At 42.7% G+C, this 23,161-nt stretch overlaps 1 protein-coding gene across 1 annotated transcript in view; it reads left to right on the top strand.

Moving 5' to 3' along the window:
- Positions 1 to 306: 306 nt before the first annotated feature.
- Positions 307 to 23,161, top strand: part of LOC141575201 (uncharacterized) — a 49,134-nt gene continuing 26,279 nt past the window's right edge. Inside the window, 6 exon segments of the mRNA XM_074353925.1 lie at positions 307 to 398; positions 6,901 to 7,033; positions 7,342 to 7,472; positions 10,727 to 10,790; positions 11,086 to 11,275; positions 12,137 to 12,375. Of these exon segments, the coding sequence (XP_074210026.1) occupies positions 307 to 398; positions 6,901 to 7,033; positions 7,342 to 7,472; positions 10,727 to 10,790; positions 11,086 to 11,275; positions 12,137 to 12,375 (849 nt within the window).

Below are 23,161 nucleotides of genomic sequence, written 5' to 3'. Positions count from 1 at the left end.
CAGCAGTTCTAGATGTCTCTTGCACTAGTCACCACTAGCTTCACTCACTGCATGTAACTTTTTTCAAGGAAAGAACAGTGTCTAAACATTCTTTCCTAGTGCTATTCAAAAGTCTCCATATATCTAATGTGGGGACATTCTTTTAAATGAGGACGGATTGGCTTTGTCATTTATTGGGTGTGAAATCACTCGTTATAACAAAACTTCTCATGAGCAAGAGCCCTGCTGCCCCAGGTCTTCCGTTCAGTTAGCCGTGTGCATCACTCACTGGGTACAGCTCTTCCCCTGAAAGACACTGTGTCTAAGATGTCCTGCATCCCAGCTAGTGACAACAGCACTCTGCCCACCATGAAAGCAAGGCTTCGATGCAGTGCGGAAGTTGGTCTCATCTGTTCCCCGTAAGGGCACTGGGCATGGTGAGCCTTTCAGAATTCTGACAAAACAGCTTCTTTCCACCTGTTAAATTATTTACTACATGCTTTAAACTCTGGAAATAACAATATTTCTGTGAAAAAAACTGAGCTTAAGATTTCTATTATGTAGCCAGCAAGAACATCGAAATATTGAAAATCTAGAACAGGATTTTACATGCCCTGGAAAAGGCTTTCCCATCCATTCACTGAAAAAACATCAGGTATGGCTAAGCACCCAAGCAGCCAGAGAAAATGAACCGTCCAGGGCTGTTAATCTACGCACTGCTAGCTTCACTCACAGTCTAACTTTTTGTGACTGACAGAATTGTCTAAACTTTCTTCCATAGTGTACTAATAAGTCTATATGTGTGTGATATAGGAACAAATTTTTACATGCGGAAAAAAGGCTTTCTCACCCATGGCCTTTAGAACACAGGCTGTAACTAGGCTTCTGATTAGAGAAAGATTACAGGTCCCGTATTCATTGGACTGCATACATCCCTCACTGAGCATGACTTTTTTCATTGTAAGAACATTATGTCTACAATTTCTCTCCTATAGGTAGTGACAACAGCTTCTAACACGGAGGACTTTGCATGCAAAGTGAAAAAATGTCCTTTGTATTTCCTGTCAGAACACTGGGTATAACAAAGCTTGAAGAAACCTAAGAAAATAGTTAAAATTTTTACTACATGCATGACTCTGAATCTATCAACTTTTCTGTGAAAGAACTCTGAGCTTCAGATTCCTACCGCGTAGTCAGTAAGAACATCTGTATGTTGGGGACATGGGGAGAGGACTTGGAAAGTCTTTCTCATCCATTCAGTGTTAAACATCTCGGCGTGACTCAGCATCCAAGTGGCCTGAGGAACAGCACTTTGGCAGGTCTGTTCAACAGTTCACCACGAGCCTCACACCGTACGTGACTTTTTTCTCCTGAAAGAGCACTATGTCTAAAATGTCTTTAGTTTAGTTTTAACCAAGTCCGTATGTACCTAATATGGGAGCAAGAATTTCCACTAGGGGAAGGCTTTCTCACCTGTGGGCTCTCAGACATGGGGTACAGGGAAGCTTTTGAGGAGCAGGAGAGGCAATGCTGATCCAGGTCCTTATGCAGTTGGCATCATGCACCTCTCCTCGGGCATAATGTCAGTTCACTGAAAGAACGCGCGTCTGAAGTTCCTTTCATATAGCTAGAAGCAAGAGCTCAGAAACTCTAATGTGGAAGCAAAATTTACACAGAGAGAAAGGGTCTCACATGTTTCCTGGGTATAGTGAAGCTTGAAGAAACTTGAGAAAACAGTTTCTAGAAACCCGTTAAAAGATTCACTATTATGTACGACTCTCTGGGAATAACAACATTTCTGTGAAAGAACCCTGAGTTTAAGATGCCCTCCACGTAGCTAGTAAGAACTTGCATACATAAAGAATGTGGAAACCGTATGACATGCAGTCAGAAAGGCTTCACCATCCATGCACCATTAGGGCTCTCATTATGACTCAGTGTCTAAATGGAGGCTCTTACCTGCTGGCTTGCAGAAATCTTAGGCACAGTGTCCTTCCAGAGAACTGCTGTTAAATCCAGAGTCATGAGGTAGCAAATCTTTTAACAGATTTAAATGCTGTTTTCTCAGGTTTCTTTACTTCCCTACAGCCAGTGTCCTAAGAGGAAGTAGAGGAGGCAACCTTTCAGCCTGTAAGGGAATCTTGCTTCCATAGTACATGTATATAGTTGTTTTTACTAGCTGTGTGAAAGACATTTTAGGAGAGATTTCTTCCAGTGAGCACAAGTTATTCCCAGAGGGTGATGGGCATAGTCAATTGAATAAAGAACCTGCAAGTAGTGCTTTTCTTGCTACTTAGACGCTTCCCTGCACCCAGTGTTCTAACAGCTCATGGACAAGAAATCCCTTTCACCGGCATGTAACAGCTTGTTGCATTATTAGTTACGTACAGCTCTTGTTACTGCTCTTTGCAAGAGGGTGTTGACTTTGTGAGTTTTCAGGGGCAGGAAGTACCCACAGTGAGTGAAGCTGGCAGTGAACTCTGCATCAGACCCACAGAAAGAGTGTTTCCCGGGCTACCTGAAAGATGACTCACATCTTGGTTTTAAGAGAGAAGGTATGTGAAAGCTTTCCAAGTGCGTAAATGTTTTATCCTCGTATTACATATAGAGAGATGCTGTTACTAGGCACAGAATAGAAATCATTGGCCCACTTTTCTTTCTGAGAAACATTTTTATACACAGAGAGTCATTCATGTAGTAAATCATTTAACAGATTCATAGAAGCTTATTGCTGATACTTCTTCCACTGTGGTATAAACCATTTTATTACAGGCAAGAGATGAATGCTTTTGCTCTGCACGTAAGGTCCTGATTCCGTGTTAGAGACCGACAGCTGTTGTTAGCAGCGCTGTGAAGGAAATGGTAGGCTCTGTGCTCTTCCAGTGAATGGAGCTTATACCCAGTGAGTGATGTGCACGCTCAACTGAACAGAGGACCTCGAGCAGCAGAGCTCTTCCTGCTACAGAGAAATGTCTTCACTGTGCTCAGCCAGCCCCCAAGTGAAAAACTTCCTCATGTATGTGTAAAAGCTCGTTCCCATATTAGGTATACACAAGCTTGTTAGTTTGCACACATCAGTGTATAAACATGAAAAACTACACGCATCAGCATACAGGCTGAAAGGTTCCCTCCTCTACTTCCTTTTAGGACACTGGCTATGGGGACGCTTAAAGAAACCTGAGAAAACAGCATTTAAATCTGTTAAAAGATTCGCTACCTCATGACTCTGGATTTAACAGTAGTTCTCTGGAAGGACACTATGCCTAGGACTTCTGCAAGCCAGCAGGTAAGGACCTCTAAGGATAAGGAACATGGGAACGGGAGTTTACACGGACTCAGAACGTCTCTGCCGTCCACCCAGTGGCTGAGTTCTAGGCACGAGCCAGCACCCAGTTAGTGTGGGCATCAGTGATCCCACAGGCCTGTTAAACCACTCGCTGTCAGCCTGCGCATTTTTGTCCTTTTTTTCACCGAAAGAAGACTGTCTAAACCTACTTTCCTGGACTATTAGCAACTCTATACTTATACTGAATATGATAGCAAGGCTTTACATGCAGATGGAAAGGCTTTCTCATGTCAGGGTTGTTAGAGCCCTGGGCAGAGGGAAGCTCATTTGTAGCAAGGAAAGAAATACTGCTACAGGCCCTTTATTCACCTGACTACGTGCCTCACTCACTGGGCAGACTTCCTTCCACTGAAAGAAAGCTCTGCCTAAGATCTGTTTCATGTAGACATTAAAGACAGCTATTTATATCTAATACGGGAGTAAGATTTTAGATGCAGGTTGAAAGGTGCTCTCACCTATTTTTTGTTAGAACACAGAATAGCAGTGTGAAGAAACCCAGGAAAACAGCTTCTATAAATCTGTTTAAATACTCACTGCATGCGAGACGCTCTGGATACAACAGCATCTCTCTGAAAGGACACTGTGCCTGTATTTTTACTGCGTAGCTAGTGACAGCATGTGTGTATAAGGTACATTCAAGCAAGACTTTCCTGAGAGGCTCTTACATATCTTCATGGTTAAAACCTGGCTCTGACTCAGCTTCCAAGAAACCCAGGAAGCAGTAGTTTGACAAGTCTGTTAAACACGTCACTACCAGCATCACTCACTGTATCTTGTTCTGCTGAAAGTACACTGTGTCTAAACTTCTTTCATAAAGTCCCACTAAGGCTATGTATCTAATCCAGGTACAATTTTTTACATGTAGATGAAGGGCTTTGTCATCCAAGGCTGCTTAACAACCTGGGTGTAGCAAAGCCTCTATGTAGCAAGAGAAGACCTACGGCCACCGGTCCTTCACTCACTTGACTGTGTGTATCACTCGCTGGTTATTTGATTCATTCACTAAAAGAACACTGCGCCTAAAATTTCTTTCATATAGTTAGTTACAGCAGGTATGCATGTATATGTAGCATGAAAGACAGACTTCACATGCAGAGTGATGGGGCTCACATCTATTGTCTGTAAGAACACTGTATATAGCAAAGCTTGGAGACGTCTGTAAAATCAGATTCTATAAATATGTTAAATGATTCACCGTGGGGATGACTCACTGTGTGTAACAGTGTTTCTCCAAAAGAACGTTGTATCTAAGTTTTCTGTCTATCTTGTTGTTTTACGTTCACACAGGAAGACTTTCCTCTCCAGTCACTGTTAAAACTACATGCATCACTTACTGGGTACAGCTTCTCCCTGAAAGAACCTTGTGCCTAAATGTTCTTTCATATGTTTAGTTACAAAAGCTATATGTCTGTATCCCTCTTAATAATACCTAATGTGGAAACCAGACTTTTCATGCAGAGAGAAGGATGCTCTCATTCTCTGCTTCTTAGAACACTATGTATAGCAAAGCTTACAGAAGCCTTGGAAAGGAGTGTCCAGAGATTTCTTAATTCACAGGTGCATGACTCTTTCTGTACAATATAGCTGTGAAAAAACACTGTCTGACATTTCTATCATGGGGCTCAAGACAACATCTATATATAATCAACATTTCAACAGGAATTTTTATATATACTATGAAAGACCTTTACATCCATTCACTGTTAAAAAGTTTTGATATGACTCAGCTTCCAAGTAGGCTGAGAAAACCTACCTCTACAGGTCTGTTACACTACTTAATCCTAGCCTCATTTACTGTGTGTAACTTTCTGTCACTGAAAAAAAACAGTGTCTAAAATTACTTTTATATATCTTTTAAGAAGTGTGATTATCTGTCTGTCTATCTGTCTATCTGTCTGTCTGTCTGTCTGTCTGTCTATCTATCTATCTATCTATCTATCTATCTATCTATCTATCTATCTACATGGGAACAAGGGTTTACATGCATCTGGGCAGGCTTTCTCATCTACGGACTGTTAGAATACAAGGTGCAGCCAAATGTCTAAGTTCCACAGCAAACACTACTTCTACAGGTCTTTTCATCAGTTGACTGTATGCCTCACTTACTGAGTATAGCTTACTTTCCAGAGTGCAAGAACACTCTGACTAAAGTTTAAAGTTTCTTTCACATAACAGGTAGCAACAGCCATGTGTATTTATGTATCTCTGACATGGAAGCAAGACTTTACATTCATAGTGAAAGGGATTCTCTATTTTGTCTTAGAACAGTGGTTATAGACAAGCTTAAAGAAGCCTAAGAAAACAGCGTTTTACAAGTCTATTGAATATTTACCACATCCACGACCCTCTGAGTATAAGAATATTTGTCTGATAGAACACTGTGCCTAAGATTACTGTCTTGTGTCTAGTAACACCACCTATGTGTAACTGCCAGTTTATCCCTCCCTCCACCTTTCCCCTGATAACCGTGTTTGTTTTCTACATCTGTGAGTCTCTTTCTGTATTGTAAATGAGTTCATTTGTGTTATTCTTTTAGATTCCACATATAAGTGATGTCATATGATATTTTTCTTTGATTTAATTCACTTAGTATGATAATCTCTAGGTCCATCTATGTTGCTATAAATGGCATTATTTCATTCCTTTTCATGCCTGAGTAATATTCCATTGTGCATATATACCACATTTTCTTTACCCATTGATATGTCAATGGCTGGTTGCTTCCATGTCCTGGTTATTGTAAATAGTGCTGCTATGAACATTGGGGTGCATGTATCTCTTTGAATTAGAGTTTCTTCTGGATATATGTCCAAAAGTGGGATTGCTGGATCATAGGGTAAGTCTATTTTCAGTTTTTTCAGGAATTTCCATACTGTTTTCCATAATGGCTACACCAAACTACATTCCCACCAGCGGGGTAAGAGGGTTCCCTTTTCTCCACATCCTCTCCAGCTTTTATCATTCATGAACTTTTGAGTGATGGCCGTTCTGACTGGTGTTTTGTAGTTTTGATTTCCATTTCTTTTGATAATTAGTGATACTGAGCATTTTTTTCAAGTGCCTATTGGCCATTTGTAGTCTTCATTGGAGAAATTCTTGTTTAGGTCTTCTGACATTTTTGGATTGGATTGTTTGTTCTTTGTTATTAAATTTTAAGAGCTGTTTATATATTTGGGAAATTAAGCCTTTGTCAGTCAAACATTTACAGATATTTTTTCCCGTTCCGCAGGTTGCGTTTTGTTTTGCTTATGGTTTCCTTTACTGTGCAAAAGCTTGTAAGTTCAGTTAAATCCCATTTGTTTATTTGTGCTTTTATTTCTATTGCTGGGGTAGACTGCCCTAGGAGAACATTGCTGAGATGTATGTTGGGTAATGTTTTGCCTGTTTTCTTCTAAGCGGTGTATAGTGTCTTGTCTGCATGTTTGTCTTTAAGTCATTTTCAGTTTATTTCTGTGTAGGGTGTGAGGGGGTATTCTAACTTCATTGATTTACAGGCAGCTGTCCAGTTTTCCCAGCACCACTTGCTGAAGAGACTGTCTCTTCTCCATTGTATATTCTTGCCTCCTTCGTCGTAGGACGCGGGAGCGCGCCCGGAGCCCGCGGACGCTGGGCTGGAGCCGGGTGCTCCTGGACCGGCTCCCGGAGGAGGAACGCGGCCTGGGGCCTCGGCGACCGCTTGCTGTCGCTTCTGCTGCCAACGCCGAGCAGGTAAGGGGGCGCTGGTGGGCGCGCGCGGGTCGAGGAGCCGGCGGGTGAGGCCAGGGCTGTGCAGCTGGGGAGGCACACAGGGAGGGAGGGGTGCGGAGGTGAGGCCCAGGCCGCGTGGCCCGTCAGGACCCTGAGGCGGGTCCAGGCCCGCTGCCCCGGTTGCGGCGCCCCCTCCCCGCCACTTTAGTAATCACTGAATGCTACGTCTTTCTCTGCTGCAGCTCATATGCGGGTTTGGGAAAGTCGGAGCAGCTCCTGGAGATGGGAGGGCGCCCGGCTGGCCCTCAGGCTGTGGCCTTCCCGCGCAGGTGGACCTGCCCTGGGAGCGGAGGCCGCCCCGGACCGTCCTGGGCACAGGCGTCCTGGGGCGGAATAACGGGCGAGGCCTGGGCCTTTGGGAGTTTGTTGGCCTGCCCCTGAGATCAAAAGCTTTTGACAAGTGTGTTTTTCATCTTTTGGGGAATCTCCCTCCTGTCCTGTTTTCCACAGTGGCTGCACGAAACTACATTCCCACTAACAGTGCAGGAGGCTTCCCTTTTCTCCACTGCCTATCCAGCATTTCTCCTTTGTGGACTTTTGGATAATGGCCATTCTGACTGGTGTGAGGTGACACCTCATTGTAGTTTTGACTAGTTTCCTTTGATAAAAGAACAGCAGCATTGAGCCTCTTTTCATGTGCCTACTACTGGCCACTTGTATGTGTTCATAGGAGAATTGCTTCTTTAGCTCCTCCTCTGCCCATTTTTGGACTGGGTTGATTTTTGGTTATTCAGTTGTGTGAACTGCTTCTGTATTCTGGAAATTAACCTCTTGTCAGTCTCACCTTTTGCAAATATTTTCTCCCATCTGGTAGGTTGTCGTTTTGTGTTGCTTATGGTTTCCTTTGCTGTGCAAAAGCTGATAAATTCAGTTTGGTCCCATTTGTTTGTTTCTTTGTGCTTTTGTTTCTATTGCTTGTGTGGACTGCCCTAGGAGAACTTGGCTGATGTGTGTGTCAGATAATATTTTGCCTATGTGTTCTTCTAAGAGGTATACAGTGTCTTGTCTTATGTTTAAGTCTTGAAGCCATTTTGCATTTATTTCTGTGTAGGGTGTGAGGGACTATTCTAACTTCCTTGATTTACCTGCAGCTGTCCAGTTTTCCCTACATCATTTGCTGAAGAGACTGTCTTTACTCCACTGTATGTTCTTGCCTCCTTTTTCAAAGCTTAATTGACCAAAAGTTTTGGGGTTTTTTCTGGGCTCTGTATTCTGTTCCATTGACCCATATGTCTGTCTTTTTTCCCCTCCTTTTCCAGTTTTATTAGGTCGAATTACTACAGTCTGACTGCACATATGCATTCTATTGCATGTAGAGACATATACACAGTATACTGCACGTTTTTTGTCTTTTAGTTTACGTATGTGTACCACTTACCGATTCTAAGAAGAGACTACATTTTGAAACTTACATAGTTACCAAAGGAATAAAGCCAACTATGAAATAAGAATCCGATCCTAAAGGACAGTCAGATGTGCTTACACATACTCAAGAAATCAAAATGATTACTAGTCCATTTGCAGCCTTATTATTATTACTTTTTAGATTCCTCATATAAATGATGTCATATGGCATTTTTCTTTCTCTTTCTGGCCCACTTCACTTGGAACGACAATCTTCAGGTCCATCCATATGGCTGCAAATGGCATTATTTTCTTGTTTTTGTGTGGCTGAGTAGTGTTCCACATGTATGTATGTACGTACCACATCTTCTTTCTCCAGTCATCTGTCAATGGACGTTTGGGGTGTTTCCATGTCTTGGCTGTCGTAAAGAGTGCTGCTGTGAGCATTGGGGTGCATGTGTTTTTTGAATTTTATTTTTCTCTGGATATATACCCAGGAGTGGGATTGTTGGATCACATGGTAGGTCTATTTTCAGTTTTTCAAGGAACCTCCATACTGTCCTCCATAGTGGCTGCACCAGTCTGCACTCCCACCAACAGTGTGGGAGGGTTCCCTTTTCTCCATACCCCCTCCAGCATCTGTCATCTGTACACTTTTCAATGATGGCCATTCTGGCTGGTGTAAGGTGATAACGCATTGCAGTTTTGATCTGCATTTCTCTGATGATTAGCGATGCTAAGCATTTTTTCACGTGTCTGTTGGTCATTTGTATGTCTTTATTGGAGAATTGCTAGTTTAGGTCTTCTGCCTATTTTTGGATTGGGTTGCTTGTTTTTTTTGCTATGAAGGTATATGAGCTGTTTGTATATTTTGGAAATTCGTCTCCTGTCAGTCACATCATTTGCAAAGATTTTTCTCCCATTCTGTAGGTTGTTTTTTTGTTTTGTCGATGGCATCCTTAGTTTTGCAAAAGCTTTGAAGTTTAGTTAGATCCCATCTGTTTATTTTTGCTTTTATCTCCAATATTCCAGGTTCAAAAAATGCATTGCTGTAATGGATGTCCGTGAGTGTTGGGCCTGTGTTTTCCACTAGGAGTTTTATAGTATCTGGTCTCACATTGAGGTCTTTAATCCATTTTGAGTTTATTTTTGTACATGATGTTGGAGAATGTTCTCATTTCAGTCTTTTACAGGTAGCTGTCCAGCTTTCCCAGCAGCATTTATTGAAGAGACTGCCTTTTCTCCATTGTATACTCTTGCCTCCTTTGTCATTGATCAATTGACCATATGTGTGTCGGTTTATTCCTGGACTTTCTATCCTGTTCCATTGATCCTGTAGGTCTGTTTTTGTACCGACACCGTGCTGTTTTAATTGTAGCTCTGTAGTATTGTTTGAAGTCTCGGAGGGTTATTCCTCCAGCATTGTTCTTTGTCTTCAGGAATGCTGTGGTAATTCTGGGTCTTTGGTGATTCCATATGAGTTTTAGGATGATTTGATGTATTTTTGTGAAAAATATCCTGGGTAATTAGATAGGGGTTGCATTAAATCTGTAGGCTGCCTTGGGCAGCATGGCCGTTTGAACATGCTTAATTCTTCCAATGCAAGAACATGGGATGTCCTTCCATTTCTCTAAGTCCGCCTTAATTTCCTTAGTCAGGGTTTTGTAGGTCTCCGCATAGAAGTCTTTCACTTCCTGGGTCAGATTTACTCCTGAGTATTTTATTTTGGGGGATGCGGATTTAAAAGCGATTAGTACTTTCATGTAAAGAAATGCCACTGATTTCTGTATGTTGCTGTTGTATCCTGCTACCTTGCCGAATCTTTCGTCAGCTCTAGCTGTTTTTTATGTGGTGCCTTTAGGGTTTTCTGTATGTAGTATCATGTCCTCCAGATATAATGACAGTTATACCTCTTCTTTCCCAATTTGGATCATTTTTCTTTCTTTTTCTTGTCCAGTTGCTGTACTAGGACTGCCAATACTATATTGAATAGAAGTGTTGAGAGTGGGCATCGTTGTCTTGTTCCAGATTTTAGCAGACAGGCTTTCAGCTTTTCTTGTAGAGTATGATGCTGGTTGTAGGTTTATCATAAATAGCTTTGATTACATTGGGGTGTGTTCCCTCTATGCGCACGTTGGTAAGGCCACAGGCTCAGTGCGGTCAGGGGGCTAGGATGGTGGCAGCGGCAGTAGCAGCGGTGGGAGGAGGGGGGCTGCCCCTTGGGAGCCAGTCATTTGCTCCCATCTCCCCTGCAGCCTGGCCCTGGGAGTAGTCTCTGTTGCTCCAGGTTGACTGGACCCAGGTCCTTAGGTCAGTCTGCTACCAGGAGGCTGATATGGTGCAGTCAGGGGCGAGGGCGGTGGTGACGGTGGAGGTGAGGCTGCCGTATGCAAGCCCTTGCATTTACTCCCATCTTCCTGGCCGCCTGGCCTGGGGACATCCTCTGCTGCCCCAGGTTCACTGGAGGCATGTCTTCAGGTCAGCCTGCTCCTGAGAGGCGAGCTTGGTGCCGTCAGTGTGCTGGGGCAGGGACAGCGACAGCGACAGAGAAAGTGACAGTGAAAGTGGGAAATGGGAGCAAATTCCAGCTCTAGCATGGGGTAGCCCCAGTCCTGCAGTTGCTGCTGCTGCCATCATCCTCCCCTGTCCACACTCCGCCTGCCTCCCAGGAGCAGGCTGACAAGGAGAAATTCTTTGCAAGAAGCCTGCGCAGCAGAGGCTTCCCCCAGGCCAGGCAGCAGTGGAGATTAGAGCAAGTCCACTGGCTCTCCCAGGGCAGCCCCCCTCCTCTGCCGATGCCACAGGTGCTGCTGCCTGCTGTCCATCCCAGCAGCGCCATCAACCACCCAGAGCCCACTGGTAAGCACTGTGCAACCAAGGACCACCCTGCTCCATAGGCTCAGATGAGGCACTGGGCACTGGGCTGGGGTGGGGAGGGAGTGGTGGTGGTGCAGGGTGGAAGTGTTGGGGGGCGTGGGGCAGGGCACCCAGGCGGGAATTGGAATGGCCTCCAGCCCTGCCCACCCTGGCCCGGGAGCCTGGGACACAGGGCTTTGCACCTGCACACTGCTTTTGCCATGGTGATCGGAGCCAGGATGGCCCTGCCCCTGTGAAGTGAGGGGTGAGGGGGTCAGCTGGGTTAGGGTTGCAATCTGGGTGTGGGGGGATCCCGCAGTGATGGGAGGACAGACTGAGGGGTGAGGGGGTCACTGGGAGTGGAAGTGACCCAGATGTGGGGTGAGGGGGGGCCGGCCCGGGGTGAGGGCCACTTGGAGTGAGGAGACCCAGCTGAGGAATGGGGGGGCAATTCCGGGGTGAAGGGTGAGGGGACTATCTCTGAATGGTGGGGGGACCTGGGGTGAGGCATGAGGGGTCAGCTTGGTTTGTGGGGGCTATAGCTTAGGACCTAGTGGGGCGCAGTGTTGGGGCGGGGACTTCTGTCTGAGGAGAAAGAGCCATGTGTTGGGGGTGCTATCAATCAGGGGCCAGGCCTGGTCTGGGGTGGAGAGGCAGTGACTGGGTGGGAGGAGGCGAGCAGGGGTAATGGGGCTGGGGGTGTGGCCTGGCCCCGGGGCCTGTGGTGGTTCTAGTTGGGTGCCCGAACCCTGTGGGTGGCAGGGTGGGGGCGTTGGGGCTGGGGACCCGGCTGGCCCGTCCACGAGGTTGGCCAGCCCCGCCGCCCCACCGCTCCACCGCCCCAGCACCCGGCCCCGCTTGCAGCACCCCTAATGCAAGAGTCCCAGTCAGGCGTCCGGGCTGCGGGCAGGAGGGGAGGGGCTCGCACGCGCACGTACGCGGGAGCGCGCACAGAGGCACAGAGCGCGGGGAAGCTGGGTGGGAGCCTGGTGCCCTTGGACCAGCTCCCGGAGGAGGAACGCGGCCTGGGGTCTGGGCCGCTGCGTGCCATCGCCTCCGCTGCCGCCGCCGAGCAGATAAGGGGCGCTGGTGGGGGCGCGCGGGTCGGGGAGCCAGCGGGTGAGGCCTGGGCTGTGCCGTTGGGGAGGCGCACAGGGAGGGGTGTGTGGGTGAGGTCCGGGCCACACGTCCCTTTCGGACCCTGAGGCGGGTCCCGGGCCGCTGCCCTGGTTGGGGTGCCACCTTCCCCGAGATTAGTAATCACTGAATCCTGCGTCTTTCTCTGCTGCAGCTCATGTGCGGGTTTGGGGAAGTGGCTGAATAATTATGGCTGAATAATATTCCTCTCTCTCTGTGTGTGTATCACATTTGTTATCCATTCATCCACTGATGGACACTCAGGTTGTTTTTGTATCTTGGCTATTGTCAGTAATGCTGCAATGAACATGGGGTGCAGTTATCTCTTCATAGCGTTTTTATGTCCTTTCGACAAATACTCAGGAGTGGAATTGCTGGATCACATGAATCTATTTTAATTTTTTAAGAACTCTCCATATTTCCATCGTGGCTACACGAATTTACATTCCTATCAATAGTGCACCAGAGTTCCCTTTTCTCCACACCCTTGCCAAGTCTTATTATTTCTTGTCTTTTTGCTCACAGCTGTCCTGACATGTGTCAGGTGATCTCTCGTTGTGGTTCTGATTTGCATTTCTCTGATGATAGTGATGTTTTGTCCCTTTTCTTGTCCCTGTTATCTGTCTGCATGTCTCCTTTGGAAAAATGGGTATTCAGATTTTCCGTCAATTTGTAAATCAGATTGTTTGTTTTCCCTGTGAAGTTGCATGAGTTCTCTATGTATTTTGAATAGTAACTCCTTGTTAGAAGTAGGATTTGCCAATAGTTTCTCCCATTCACTAGGTTGCCTTTATCTTGTTAATGGTCTCCTTTGCTGTACAGAAGCTTTTTAGTTTGATGTAACCCCAGCTGTTTATTTTGACTTTTGTTGCCTTTGCTTGCAGTGTCAAACCTTAAATATAATCATCAGGACTGAAGTCAAGTTGTTTATGCTTAAGTTTTCTTCTAGTTTTTATGATTTTAGGTCTGATGTTGGATCACTTCATGAATATGTGTGTCTTGCTCAGGGGCCATGCTAATGTATCTTTCCAGTTTTAGTATATGTGCTTTCCCTAAATGTGAACTTCCCACCAAGGGGAGATTTAAATTGACCTTATCCTCTGCTAGTCAAACTTGAATAACATGGATTTGTAATCTGTCTTAGTGTCCCCTCTTTAAGCACAGGACTGAAGTTTAGAACCATTTATCTAAAGAGACTGTTTCCCCCAACCGCATTCTGTAGTCTTCTCTTTACAAGGACATGAGAGATGTTGTTCCTGAGAACTCTGAGGACAGGGTGACAGTCAAAGCACTGTTACTGATTAGTTGAATCCTAAGAGAAAAACTCTAGAATGTGCTTAGGGAAAGGTAGTCAGTTTCACTAATTAGCAGAAAAACCTTTGTAGATTCCTTGACGATGACTGATCTGTCGATCACTAAAAGTATAAACATGATAAAACAGGCTATGTGCTTATCGGTCCCTCAGAACGTTCCTAGTAGAAGAGCACCTTTGTTTTTTCTCTATAGGGTACAGAATTAGCTTTATTCCTCTACTAGTCTTTTCAACAAATTTTCAAGATCCAGTTGCTGGTTCAGTGGAAAAGTTGACCTAGAGCAACTTGGAAGTGTATAATGTGACTCTCACTTCAAAAATATTGCATGTATGTTCATTAATGCGTTTTCATGAGATCTCACATGTTCAAGAATTTCTAGTTCATTTATATAACAATAAACCTTCAAAGTTTGAGCACAGCAAAGCAAATGCATTTTTGCATTGCTCACTCTTTCCAATGTAAAGCTGTGCTGAAAGAAATTTTCTGGAAGTACCTTTTGGTCTCTGGCTTGTATGGTATTCATCTACAAGCATGTCCAATGTGTTGTTTGAAGATTTTTTTTTCCTTTCTTAGCAATGAAAACTATACCATTAATTATTTTCTTTTCCACATGGAAGTTTATTTATAGTGATTACACAGTAAGAAGAAAAAGGAAATGCAAGATAGACCTCACAGTATTTTGGTTTGAAGCTGATAGACCAAGGCCTGATGTGACAGGTGCACTTCGGAAGACTGAAACTCTGAGCAAAATGCCCTGGAGGATAATCAAACTCTGGGAGAGAGGATAGTGTGTGTATGAGATGATGGATCTGTGACCTGTAAAGCAGACTCTATAAATTTCGACCATCAATCCAGCAGTAGGAACGATTCTCCTTCCCTCATGGGCTTGGTGCCCTCTTATGAAATGTCTGGTCCTACAAGCCCATTAAGGAGCATTGAGGCCTCTGAAAATGTAGTTCACCCAAGAGAAGGAACTTACCCACAGGACTAAAGATATGCTGGGAAAGGATAGAAGGACACATCTAGCCTAAATTAAAGCCCAAAGCCCATTAAAGAAATCAGAGCCCATTAAAGAAAGGGAAGAGGTGGCTGTAACCAGGGACTGTGGCAATGGGCACAGAGGAATAACCAGGACTTCTTAAATTACAGAATTGAAGTGGGTCACTTGAAATACATAATGAATTGAGTTGATAATTGCGTTAGATTATTTATGAGTGGAATTTTAACTCTGATTATTATTATATTAGATGTATACTTCCATTTCAATCAGTATATTTCTATTTGTATTTTATTTCACTGTGTATTTCTATTTCAATCTACTTCTATTTGATTTTACCTGGAATAATTTGTAAAAATAGAAACAAATTCAAAAGAACTCTTTAAAAAATAACTTTTAGATTTCCTTTAAAGTTACAAATGAATTAAACATCCTCAATCACTATTTCATATTCTTTCTATATTTTAAATTATAAGATACAAGTGAAGATTTATGACATATATACACACAAGATACAAATAATTGTATCAATAATAGCAATGGTGATAGGCATGTATACCCCTGATCAATGAAAATAAACATCACCGGCACATCCACCACGTGCCTCTTCCTGATTGTGTTTCAGTTCCCTCTTGGTTTCTGTGTTTCTTACCCCTAGACTAAGAATTGCTCTATGTATTCAGTGTCATATATATATCTTATTATATTTTACTCCCTGTGTAAAAAAATATATGTGAAATATTTCACTTCATATACTCCTAAATGATAGACTCTTTACTTTTCTATGTTTTAACTGTAGCTGGAAATTATGTTGTTTTATCACTTCATTATTCAGCATTATCTTAGTGAGTTATGTCCATGCTGAAATATGTAGAAGTAGTTTTCCATTTTCACTTCCTGAATGAAATGTTTTATGAATCTTCCATAGTATACTTATCCATCCACCTGTTCTTCCATGATGAGCACCTCGTGTGTTCCCAGTGTTTCTGGTTGCTTTGTGTTTGTGTGTGTGTATGATAGAAACACAACTACTGTAACATTTCTTATAGTATATGTTTCCAGGGATACGTGCCAAGACTTTCCAGCTTCTATACCCAGAGGTATAACTGCTGGAATGTAGAGTATGTGCCCGCTCAACTTTAGTAGATAAAGCCAATTTGTTTTCCTAACATTGAGAAACTTTACAAGAATTTCCATTGTTCTTCATCCTTGCCAGCAGTTGGCGTTTAACTTTTCATTTTTTGCTAAATTAATACATGTAAGTTGATACTTTATTTTGATTTTGAATTTCCTCTTTCCTGATGCTAATGGTTTTGAGCAAATTTTCATGTATTTCCTCATCATTTGGTTTGTTAATTTGTAAAATTCCTTTTCTGGTACGTAGCTGACTGATTTTTTCACTCCCCTGTAATATTGTTACAGATGTCCTTGTTAGATGAGTACAGCATTTTGCTGGAAGGGGTGTGGTTTCCTTCCTCTTGCTGGTGGGTTTGGTCAGCCATTTGTTTTGGCCAATGGTATGTGAATGAAAGTAATGTGAATAACAACTTGAAGTGTGCTTGTGTGTCTGGGCTGGCCCACTTGAGCATTTGGCCAAGCCATGAGATAAAAACTCCAAGTAGCCATTGTTTATACTATTTATCAGCTTGGCCCATAGAATGAAACACATAGTGTTGAGTTGCCCCAGCTGACCCGCAGACATGAGTGAGAAATAAACACTTATTCTTATGTGCCCCTGAGCTCTGACACCTGCTTGTTTTGCAGTATTATGTAGACAATGACTGATAGACATCTGCCATTTTCTTCTATTGGACTGGATGTCCTTTTCTTATGGATTTATGAGAATTCTTTATTTATTCTGAGTTCAAAATTGTTGTACTCCAAATTTGCTGCTTCTTTTCACTCTTTTTTTGATGTAAATATTTCCCCCAGTTTTACTGACGTACAATTGGGAAACACCACTATATAAATTTAAGGTCTACAACATAATGATTTGACTCACATATATCATGGAATAACACAGCAAATGTAGTTAATGTCCTTCATCTCATATAGATACAAAGAAGAAAAAAAATAATTTTCCTTTTGATGAGAACTCTTAAGATTTATGATCTTAAAAACTTTCATACGTACCAAACAAAAGTGTTAACTATATTCATGTTGTAAATTACATTCCTAGTTCTTATTCATCTTATAACTGAAAGTTTTTATTTTTAACCAAGTTCATTCATTTCTTCCTTTCCTTCACCCATGGCCTCTGGTAACCAGTAGTATGCTCTCTCTCTTTTTTTTTTTAATGAGTTAATTCATTTGTTTTAGATTCCACATGTACATAAATTAATGTGGTATTTGTCAGTTTCTATCTGACCTATTTCACTTAGCACAGTGCTCTCAATGCCCATCTATGTTGTCAGAAATGGCAGGATTTCCTCCTTTTTGATGGTTGATTAATATTCCATTACATAGATAGATAGATAGATAGATAGATAGATAGATAGATAGATAGATAGATAGATAGGTAGATATCACCACTTCTTCATTCATTCATCTTTTGATGGACACAGGTCATTTCCATGTCTCGGCTATGGTAAGTAATGCTACAATGGGGTGCAGATATCTCTTTGACATAGTGTTTTCATTTCCTTCAGATGTATATTCCAGAAGTGGAATAACTAGATCATATGGTTTTTCTATTTTTAATTTTTTGAGGAACTTTTATACTGTTTTCCATAGTGGTTGTGCTGGTATATGGTCCCACCACTAGTGCACAGCAGTTCCTTTTTCTTCACATTCTTACCAGCATTTGTTATGTCATGTCTTTTTGATACTAGCCATTTCAACAGGCATGAAGTGATATCTTACTGTGGTTTTAATTTGCCTTTCTCTAAGGATTAGTGATGTTTTTCGTGTACCTGTCAGCTATTCATATTACTTTTTTAGAAAAATGTCTTTGTGGGTCCTTTGTCCATTTTTAAATGGGATTATTTGTGAGGTTTTGGTATTGATTTGTATGATGAGTTCTTTATATATTTTAGATATTAACCCCTTATGAGATACATTGTTTGCACATATTTCCCATTCCATATTTTGTCTTTTCATTTCATTGATTTTTTGTTGTTGTTCTGTAGAATTTTTTCAGTTGACACTTGTTTATTTTTAATTTTGTTGCTCATGCTTTAGGTGTCACATCCAAAAAATTATTGCCACAACCCATGTCAAGGAGCTTGTTCTCTTCTGTTTTCCTCTAGGACTTCTGATGTTACATTTACATTTTTAAATCCATTTCAAGTTAAGTTTTGGTCATGGTATAAGATATCAGTCTAGTTTTATTGCTTTGCATGTAAAGATTCAGTTTTCCCAACACCACTTATTGAAGATACTGTCTTTTCTCCATTGAGTATTATTGGCTCCCTTGTCAAATATTAGTTGGCTGTATGCATGGGTTTACTTCTAGGCTCTCAATTTTGTTCCATTGGACTATGTCTGTTTTCATGCAGGTACCATACTCTTTTGATCACTATATTTTTGTAAACTAGCCTGGAATCAGGAAATGTGATGTCTTCTACTTTGTCCTTTCCCAGGGTTGCTTTAACTATTTGAGGTCTTTGTAGTTCCATATACATGCTAGGATGTAAAGATTTCATTAGAACCTTGATAGGGTTTGCACTGACTCTACAGATTACTTTTGGTAGAATAAATATTTGAAAGTGCCTCTAATTCTTCTAATCCATGAACATAGGATACTTTTGCATATATCTGTATCTTTTCCAATGTATTTCATCAATGTCTTATAGTTTTCAGTGTAGAGCTATTTCACCTCCTTGATTCAGTTTGTTCTTGAGTCTTTTTGTTTGTTTTGATGCCAATATAAATGAAATTGTTTTATTTGTTTTTGAGATAATTCACTGTTAGTGTATGGGAATGCTACTGATTTTTGAATGTTAATTTTGTATCCTGCAACTTTACTAAATTTGTTGAATAGATTTAAGTTTTTTGGTAGGTCTTTAGGGTTTTCTATATATTAAATTATGCCCTCTGCAAATAGAGGTAATTGACAACTTCTTCCTTTCCAATTCTGGGGCTTATTTCTTCTTTCTTGATTGGTCTAGCTGGAACTTCAAGTACTGTGTTGAATAGGAGTGGTGAGAATGGACATCTTTGTCTTGTTCCTGACTTTAGAAGAAGAGATTTCAACCTTTCACCATTAAGTATGATGTTAGCTGTAGGCTTGTCACTATGGCCTTTATTGTAGTTAGGTGTGCTCCTTCAATACCTAGTTTGTTAAAAGTGCTTATTTAAACAGATTTTGAATTTTGTCAGCTACTTTTTCTGTATCTATTGAGATGATTATATGATTTTTAAATTCATTTTATTAATGTAATTTATCACATAGATTGATTTGCATATGTTGAACCATCCTGGATTTTCTGGGATAAATCCCACGTGATCATGGTAAGTGATCTTTTTAATGTGCTGCTGAATTTGTTTGAAAGTATTTTATTGATAATTTTGGCATCTACCATCATCAGGAATATTGGCCTGTGTTTGCCTTGCTGGTAAAGTCCTTCTCTGGCATTGCTATCAGGGAGGTGCTGACCTTGTAAAATGAGTTTTGAAGTCTTCTCTCCTCTGGGTTTTTTTGGGAAAAGTTTGACAAAAGTTGACATTAACTTTTTCTTTTAATGTTTTTTAAAATAAAACTCGTGAAACCACTTGGTCCTGGGCTTTCCTTCGTTGGGAGATTTCTGATCACTGATTCAGTCTCCTTGCTAGTATTTAGCCTGGATAGATGCTGTATTTCTTCCTGATTCAGCTTTGAAATGTGTATTTCTAAGAATTTTTCCACTTCTTCTAGGTTGTCCGGTTTATTGGAATATCATTGTTCACAGTAGCTTCTTATTATCCTTTTTATGTTTATGATATTGGTTGAAATATCTCCTCCTTCATTTATAATGATTTGGGCCCTCTCTCTTTTTTCCTTGGTTAGTTTAGTCTAGCTAAAAGTTTGTCAATTTTGTTTAACTTTTGAAGAATCTATTCTTTGTTTTGTTAATCTTTTAAAATTGTTTTCCTGTTCTCTATTTCACTTATTTGTGCTCTAATTTTTATTATTTCCTTCCTTCCCCTTACTTTGGAATCAGTTTTTTTTTTCTTTTTTTAGTTCCTTAAGATATTTATTTCTACTTTCACACCATTGTAGTCAGAGAAGATACTTGGTATGATTTCAACCCTCTTGAATTTGCCAAGAGTTATTTCGTGACCCAGTGTATAGTCTGTCATAGATAATGTTTCATGTTGCTTAAGAAGAATGTATATTCTGCCATTGTCAGAGAGAAAGTTCTTTATGTGTCTTTTCGGTTGAAATCTGCTGTTTTCTTACTGATTACCTGTCCAGATGATCTGTCCAATGCTGAGGTGGGGTATTAGAGTTCTTAGCTGGTGTTGTGTTGCTGTTATTTCTCCTTGTAGCTCCGTTAGTTCTGCTGCATATGTTGGGGCACTTCAGCATTAGGTGCATAAATATGTACAAGTGTGATACCTTCTTGACGGATTGACCTCTTTGTTATTATTCAATGGCCTTCTCTCTTCACATGATTTTTGTTTAAAATATATTTTGTGTGATGTTAAGTATAGCTACTTCCGCTTTTCTTGAGGTGTCATTTGATTAAAATATCTTTTTCCTTCCTCTCACCCTATGCATGTCTTTAAGGCTAAAGCAAGTTCTCATGGGGAGTGTATCATTAAAACTTGTTTTTTTTTTTTAATCCTTTCAGCTATTTTATGACTTTTGATTGAAACAATTAATCTATTTACATTTAAAATAATTGTTGATAGGTAAGGACGTACTACTGTCATTTTATTAAATGATTTGTGGCTGCTTTGCAAATGTTACTTAGTTTGTATTCTATTGTCTTTTTTTGTCTTTTGATGTCTTTAGGTATTAATGTTGTTTGACTGATGTATCATCTTCTTTTGTTTAATTAGTACAGGTTTTCCCCTAGTTATTACATAAAATATCTTAAAATTATAACATTCTATTTTGAATTGATAAAAACCTAACTTTTCAATAGCATTACTAAACTTTATACTTTTATTTCTTCTTGTTCTCACATTTTAGTTATTGATGTTTATTTTATATTTGATAACTAATAACATTGTATTTATGAATATTTTACTGTTTGGTGTTTAGCTTTTAAACAAGTTGTTAGTGAATTGCACATCACCATTACTATATTACAGATTCTAATTTTCAATATATATTTACTATGGACAGTAAGTTTTATCCTTTCTTACATTTTCACAAATTTTATTACCATATTTTCACCTCCACACAATCTCAGCAATTTTTGTAAGGCAGGTCTGTTGTGATAAACTCCTTCAGTTTTAATGGTTTTAGAACGACAAGGGCCTTGTTACTCTTTCATTTCTGAAGGACAGATTTGCCAGGTGTAATATTCTTGGTTCGCTATTTTTTTCTTTCAATATTTTGAATATATCACCCCTGGGCTAAAATGTTTCCCTTGAGAAATCCACTGATAGTCTTATGGGGTCTCTTCACGTGTTGTTTCTCACGTTTTTCCTTGCTGCTTTCAAATTTCTTTCCTTGTCTTTTACTTTTGACAGTTTCATTGTAAGATGTCTTGATGTAGGCCTATCTGGGTTCAAGCTATTTGGGCCTCATAGGTCTAAATGTCCATTTCTCTCCCCAAGAAGTTTTGAGCCATTATTGCTTTAAATATACTTCCTATGCTTTACTTTTTCTTGTTTTCTTGAATTCTATAGTTATATACATAACTCTACAAATAGTTCTTTCTAGTTTTTTAAATTACTTTGTTGAATGTCTCATTTTATTTATGCATTGTTTTCCTGATTTATTTAGCTGTCTGCCTGTGTGTTCTTGTAGTTCACTGAACTTCTTTAAGTGGACACCTATTCTGAATTCTTTGCCTGAAGTTGATAGATCTTCATTTATTTGGTGTTAGTTATTGGAACTTCATTAGCTTCCTGTGGTGGTTCTAGTTGGGTGCCGGAACCCTGTGGGTGGCAGGGTGGGGGCGTTGGAGTTGGGGACCCAGCTGGCCTGGTCCACGAAGTTGGCCAGCCCCACGGCCCCGCCGACCTGCCGCCCCGCCGCCCCAGTACCCGGCCCCACTCGCAGGGTCCCTACTGCCTGAGCCCCAGCAAGGCATCCGCGCTGAGGGCGGGAGGGGGAGGGTCGTGCACGCGCACGGACGCGGGAGCGCGCCCAGAGCGCAGGGAAGCTGGGCAGGAGCCCGGCGCTCCTGGACCAGCTCCGGAGGAGGAACGCGGCCTGGGTTGTGGGCCGCCGGGAGCCGTCGCCTCTGCTCCTGCCGCCAGGCAGGTAAGGGGGTGCTGGTAGGGGCGCGCAGTTCGGGGAGTCGGCGGGTGAGGTCTGGGCTGTGCAACTGGGGAGGTTCAGAGGGAGGGGTGTGTAGGTGAGGCCCAGGCCGCGCTTCCCGTTAGGACCCTGAGGCGGCTCCGGGGCCGCCACGCTGGTTCATGGTGCTCCCCCGCCTCCCCACGTTAGTCGTCCCTGAACACCGCATCTTCGCTGCCTCTTACACCCGGGTTTGGGAAAGCAGGTGCAGCTCCGGGAGGTGAGAGGTCTCTGGACGGCCAGGGAGCATCTCCGAGGGGCTCTCAGGACAAGGCCAGCTCCTGGGAGGCGGATGCGTTGCTGTCGCGGGTCCCGGCGGTGGCCTCGTTGGCATGAAGGCTGCCCGATGCAAGCCCCTGGATTTTCTTTCCTATTCCCCCGCGGCCTGGACTGGGGCGGCCTCTGCTTCCCCATATTCGCAGGGTGCACATCTGGTGATCAGCCTGCCCCTGGGAGGCAGACACGGCGCTGTCAGGGTGCGGGGGTGACCGCGGCAGCGGCGGCATCATTGGCTACAACGGGGAGAGGGGTCTGTCCCTGGGATCCTGTGGATTTGCTCCCATCTACCCCGCGTCCTGAGGGCGGCCTGTGTTGCCCCAGGTTCGCGGGTCGCAGGTGACAGGTCAGTCTGCTCCTGGGAGGCGGGCGAGGTGCGGTCAGTGTGAGGGGGCGGCAGCAGTGACAGCGGGAAATGGGAGCAAATCCCCATGCTTGCACTGGGCAGCCCCAATCCCGCCATCACTTCAGTAGCCCTCTGACAGCATGGCGCCTGCCTTCCAGGAGCAGGCTGATCTGTAACCTGAGTCCCGTGGACCTGGGGTAATAGAGGCTGAGCCCAGGGCTGGTGGCTGGAGAGTTTGAAGCAAATCCACAAACTGGCAGGGGCAGACCCCTAACCCTCCGCCGCCGTCGCCGCCGCCGCTGCCTCCAACCACACCGCGCCCCCCTCCAGGGAGCAGGCTGACCTGGGGATGTGCCTGGGGCAGCAGAGGCCGCCCCCAGGCCATGCCGCAGGGGAGATGGGGGCAAATCACCCAGCTCAC

The sequence above is a fragment of the Camelus bactrianus genome, chromosome 27 (assembly GCF_048773025.1).
Source record: "Camelus bactrianus isolate YW-2024 breed Bactrian camel chromosome 27, ASM4877302v1, whole genome shotgun sequence".
Taxonomy (NCBI): Eukaryota; Metazoa; Chordata; class Mammalia; order Artiodactyla; family Camelidae; genus Camelus; species Camelus bactrianus.
This window is presented reverse-complemented; position numbering and strand designations above follow the sequence as displayed.